The following is a 5,736-nucleotide window of genomic DNA, read 5'->3' as shown; positions in this document are numbered from 1 at the left end:
TTTTTCCTTAAGTTGTGTAATAATTTTCGTGGATTTTTATTTATTTATTTTTATTTTTTCAATTTTTACGTGAGTGGTTTCCGTGAGTCAATCATTTCTATATTTCATTGTTCGTATTTTTTTCCTTTTCTTTTCTTTTCTCTCTTTTCTTTTTTTCTTTCGTGAGTTTTCATCTTTATTCATTACTCATTTCTTCTTCTTCTCACTTTCTTTCATTCCTTTCATTTGCTTTTGTCCAGTTATTATTTGATGCAGTGGTAGTAGTAGTAGTAGTAGTAGTAGTAGTAGTAGTAGTAGTAGTAGTAGTAGTAGTAGTAGTAGTAGCAGTAGTAGTAGCAGCAGCAACAGCAATAATAATAGTAGTAGTAGTAGTAGTAGCAGCAGTAATAGTAGTAGCAGGAGCAGTAGCAGTAGTAACAGTAGCTTCAAATGGAGGTAATAAATTCCTTTTCTTTTTTTTTTCATTTTCTTTGTTTGAAGCAGGATATATTTGACCAATTGAGGAAAGTGAGGTGCAGCTTTCACAGGTATTAATGAGCTGGTTTTTAATTAACCTTTATTACCACAAGAGAAATACCTGTCTGTCTGTCTGTCTGTCTGTTTGTCTGTTTCTCTGTCTAAGTGGCTGTCTGTCTATTTATAGGGTTATCTATCTTTGTTTCTATCTATCTATCTACCAACATCCCACACCTCCATAATCTCCCTCACCCCCTCTCTCTCTCTCTCTCTCTCTCTCTGGGCGGTTCCATCCGGCATGTGGTTTCTCAAATCCGAGGTTACTTAAGCCCTTCGTCGAGAGAGAAACCTTCAGTGCATCTTGAGAGAGTCGAGGAGGAGGTGCTGTGCTTCTGACCAGGCCGGAGAGGTGGGTGGTGGTGGTGATGGTGGCGGTGGTGATGGTGGTGGTGGTGTGTTGTGGCTTTATGTTGTGAAGTTTGTGTGTGTGTGTTTGTGGTAGTAGTAATAGTAGTAGTAGTAGTAGTAGTAGTAGTAGTAGTAGTAGTAGTAGTAGCGGTAGTAGTTGTTGTTGCTGTTGTTGTCCTTGTTGTTCTTGTTGTAAAAATAGGAAGAAGAGGAGAAGTAGGAGAAGGAGGAAAAAGAGGAGGAGGAGTAGGAGAATGAGGAGGAGGAGGAGGAGGAGGAGGAGAAGGAGGAGAAGGAGGAAGAGGATGGAGATGTATCAGTAACAAAAACATGAGAAAGAAGAGCGAGAAGAGAAAAAAAAAAGAAGGAGAAGGAAGAGAAGGAGGAAAGAGAGAAAGAATATGGGGAAGAAGAGGAGGAGAGATAATACGATAAAGAAATGAGAAAGAGAAACATACGAAAGATGAAAAAGGGAAGCAAATAAACAAAAATGGAAAAATAAAATAAATAAATAAAAAATAAACGAGAGAGAGAGAGAGAGAGAGAGAGAGAGAGAGAGAGAGAGCTAGTGATATGGATGAGGAAACAAAAGAATGGTTTTGCAATACTATTATAACACACACACACACACACACACACACACACACACACACACACACACACACGCGCGCGCCACAGTTAGGAACGATTAAGGTTACGGAACAGAGTGACAAGCGTGGCCACATAACCTTGCCTTCACTCTAACAGCAGCAATAACAGCAACAACAACAATAACAGCGGTAACAATCACAGGTAACAGTATATAACAACTATTATTACTACCGTGACTATTACTACTACTGTTACCTCTACTACTGTACCTCTTACCATCCTACTACTAATGCTACTACTACTACTACTACTACTACTACTACTACTACTACTATTACTACTACTACTACTACTATTATTACTACTACTACTACTACTGCTACTACTACTACTACAACCACCACCACTACTACCATTACCACTGCCACCACTACCACCACCACCACCACTACCACTACCACCACTGCCACCACCTGCTGCTGCTACCTACCACTGCTACCACCACCACACTGCACCACCACCACCACCACCACCACCACCACCACCACTGCTGCTGCTGCCGCTGCCACTGCACCACCACCACCACCACCACCACCACCACCACCACTGCACCACTGCTGCCACTGCTGCTGCACCACCACCTGCTGCTACCACCACCACTACTACCACCACCACTGCCACTGCTGCTGCTGCCACTGCTGCTGCTACTACCACTACTACTACTACTACTACTACTACTACTACTACTACTACTACTGCTGCTGCTGCTGCTGCTAATACTACTACTACTACTACTACTATTTCGTGTCATTTTCACTTCAATATATTTCATCATAAAATTATTTTCCAAAAATACTCTTAAATTGAAAGCTGATGTCATTGTTAAACCTCTCTCTCTCTCTCTCTCTCTCTCTCTCTCTCTCTCTCTCTCTCTTGACCTCATATCGCTATTTTGCTTTGTGTTTCCACGTGAGTGAGTCGGTAAGTGAATGTGTGTGTGTGTGTGTGTGTGTGTGTGTGTGTGTGTGTGTGTGTGTGTGTGTGTGTGTGTGTGTGTGTGTGTGTGTGACTGGTACTGGTCAAATAGAGACATTCTTACGTGTGCGTGTGAATGTGTGCGAGTCATTACGTGTGTGTGTGTGTGTGTGTGTGTGTGTGTGTGTGTGTGTGTGTGTGTACATGACGCAAGCGAAATTGAGCACGTGTGTGTACGTAAGCCAGTACGTACACACGCTCTGTACGTAATTCGTGCGTGGGCGTGTCCGTAGCCGGCTCGTGAAAGCGATTTCCTCACCTGCCTGTCTTGTTTTCCCTTCCATTCAGGTGTGGTAGTAGTAGTAGTAGTAGTAGTAGTAGCAGTAGCAGCAGCAGCAGCAGTGGTTGTGGTTGTTGGAGCAGTAGTAGCAGTAGCAGCAGTAGTAGTAGTAGCAGCAGTAGTAGTAGTAGCAGTAGCAGTAGTTGTGGTGGTTGTTGGAGCAGCAGCAGCAGCAGCAGCAGTGCAGCAGTAGTAGCAGTAGTAGCAGTAGCAGCAGCAGCAGCAGCAGCAGCAGTAGTAGCAGTAGTAGCAGTAGCAGCAGTAGTAGCAGCAGTAGTAGTAGTGGTGGTGTATTATTATTATTAGCATTAGTAGTAGTAGTAGTAATAGTAATAGAATTTATAATAGTAGTAGTAGTAGTAGTACTAGTAGTTGTAGATAATGATATAGTAATACAAGAGGAAATACAAACAAGGAAATGTAGAATAGAAATAACAGTAGCAGTAACAGCAACACCACCACAACAACAACAACAACAACAACAACAACAACAACAACAATAAACAATACTAATAAACACACACACACACACACACACACACACACACACACACACACACACACACACTCACACACACATCTAACCCAAGCATTCTGTCAGGTAACCCACAGGAACCATGACTGTGGCGGCGTTGGCAGCAGCAGTAGCAACAGCAGCAGTACTCGCTGTGACATGCATCGCCCCATCAGCAGCAGAACACAGCCAGCTCCTGGACGCCTCGCCTTTCTTCCTGGAGCCCCCCGCGCCTAGGGACACTCCTGAAGGCCACGTGGGAAGCTTCCAGGGGCTCGCTGACGTGGCCCCTGCAGGAGGAGATTACCATGTCCCTTTAAGTTCTCCTTTCGATAAGTCAGATTTTGAAGAAGAGCGATTTGATTACCCTTCAGAGGATGTTGTGGAAGATCAAGCGGCAATTCCAGATATTCCAGGGACTCCAGCGTTCCAGGAAGGTGGTGGTGATGAGGACACACCATATGAGACTCCATTCCAGCACCCAGACATTCCAGAACAGACACAGGCTCCAGAAATGAGGGAAGAGCAGCACCCGCCCCCTCCATCTTCAGAACCAGCATTCCAGGACGCACCAGTGGCTGAGGTGACGCCCTTGCAAGAGGAAGAGCTGCAGTTACAAGCCCCAAGTAACCAGAACCAGCCACGGAACAAGGAACCAAAGAACCAGTATGAAATTAACTCCCCAGTACCTAAGTTTGCTTCGCCCCAGTATGAAGAGAGTCAAGATGTAGTGGTGCTATCAACGCCCCCACGCCCTTCAAGATCCTCGCCCATTTCTTCACGCCCACGCCCACCCCAGTACTCCCAGATACCCTACCGCCGCACAGCACACCCTAATGAGCTTCCAGTGGTGAGTGAAAGCCAGGTGTGCCCTCAGGTGTGAATGAGAAAAGCGCAGGTGTTGGTGTGTAAAGAAAGTAGTGGTGGTGGTGGTGGTGGTGGTGTTGGTGGTGGTGGTGGTGGTGTGTATCAGAAACATGTAACTTTCTTTCCTCCTCCTCCTCCTCCTCCTCCTCCTCCTCCTCCTCCTCTTCAGTAATCTTCTCTTCTCCTTCTTCTACTACTACCAATCCTTCCTTTCCTCTTCCTCTTCCTCTTCTTCATTTTCTTTCTCCTCCTCCTCGGTTTTCTCTTCCTCCTCTTATCACTAACACTACACCTCTTCCCTTCCTCTTCCTGCTCGAACTTCCTCCTCCTCTTCCTTTTCCTCTCCCCCCTCCTCCTCTTCCTCCTCCTACTGAAACTTCTCATCCTCCTCCTGTAACTATGAGAGCAAAGACGAACGCCATGGAAGAGGAGGAGGAGGAGGAGGGAGGAGGAAAAGGAGGAGGAGGAGGAGGAGGAGCCATCTGTAAAGTTTCCTATCTGCGTCACGGCCAAGCTTTCTAACCACGTTTCCTCCACCTGTCTACTTGGAGGAGGATGAGGAGGAGGAGGAGGAGGTGTGACGGCAAAAGTAAATACACAAAAACGGAGAGAAAGTTAGGAAAAGAAGAGAGAGAAAAAAGAGAGAGAGGGAAGGTAAAGTACAGTTGTAGAGAAGGAGGGAAGGAAATGGTGGAAGAGAGAGAGAGAGAGAGAGAGAGAGAGAGAGAGAGAGAGAGAGAGAGAGAGAGTGAGAACGATACGCAGAAAAAAAGAGAAAAGAGAAAAAAAAATAGAGAAAACAAAGAGAAACAGGAGAAAACAACACCACCACCACCACCACCACTACCATTACCACCACCACCACCACCACCACCACCACCACCACCACCACCACCACCACCACCATCACTACAATCCTTCTCCTTTCAGTACTCCAACAACGGCCCTTACGATCTGGAGACTCAGGGTTCGAGGGAGCAGTACAGAGTGGCATACGACTACGACGACCTGCCAGTGGGTCTTCAAGGGGAGGAGCTGGAGGAGGAGGAAGAGGAGGAGGAGCCAGACCGCCTTAGTGTTCTTCTGTTGGACTCCACCTTCACGTGTTTCCAGAAGAACAATGGCTACTATGCTGACGAAGAGCTGGAATGTGAGGTGTTCCATTACTGTCAGGATAACGTGAAGCACTCCTGGCTGTGTCCTGCTGGGGCGTCCTTCCATCAGGTGCGTCTAGGAGTCTGGGGGGTCTTGGGGGGGTCTGGGGAACTGTTGGGAGGGTGAGACGGTCTAGGGAAATGTTGAGAGGGTGGGAGGGAATCTGGGGAGTGTTGGAAGAGGAAGAGGGTCTGGGAAAATATTGAGAGGGTGGGAGAGGGTCTGGGGGAGTGCTGGTAGGGTGGGAGAAGGTTAGGATGAAGTGTTGTGAGAGGGAGAGTGTCTGGGAAAGTGTTGGGAGGGTAGGAGAGGGTCTGGGGGAGTGTTGGGAGGGTGGGAGAAGCTCTGAGGAGTGTTGTCAGGGTGTTACGGGGTTAAGAAGAGAGAAAGATATGTAAAAAAAGAAAAAGAGAGAAAAAGAGAAAAAAAA

The 5,736-nt window shown here is 46.4% G+C and overlaps 1 protein-coding gene across 3 annotated transcripts in view; it reads left to right on the top strand.

Moving 5' to 3' along the window:
* Positions 1 to 809: 809 nt before the first annotated feature.
* The window catches only part of LOC123510953 (histone acetyltransferase KAT6A-like), a 17,660-nt gene continuing 12,733 nt past the window's right edge, over positions 810 to 5,736 (top strand). For 2 of the 3 annotated variants that reach the window (XR_006676659.1, XM_045266486.1), the window contains exons 1-3: positions 1,532 to 1,656; positions 3,372 to 4,134; positions 5,082 to 5,375. Coding sequence is in view for 2 of the 3 variants with exons in the window: in XM_045266486.1 (XP_045122421.1) it covers positions 3,388 to 4,134; positions 5,082 to 5,375 (1,041 nt within the window). In the remaining variant the exon portion in view is untranslated. Of the gene's footprint in view, positions 866 to 1,531; positions 1,657 to 3,371; positions 4,135 to 5,081; positions 5,376 to 5,736 lie in introns of those variants that run through there. The other variant, XM_045266485.1, reaches the window with a different exon arrangement.

The sequence above is a fragment of the Portunus trituberculatus genome, chromosome 30, assembly GCF_017591435.1.
Source record: "Portunus trituberculatus isolate SZX2019 chromosome 30, ASM1759143v1, whole genome shotgun sequence".
Lineage (NCBI taxonomy): Eukaryota > Metazoa > Arthropoda > Malacostraca > Decapoda > Portunidae > Portunus > Portunus trituberculatus.
Note: the sequence above shows the minus strand (reverse complement) of the source record. Positions and strands in the feature narration are given on the sequence as shown.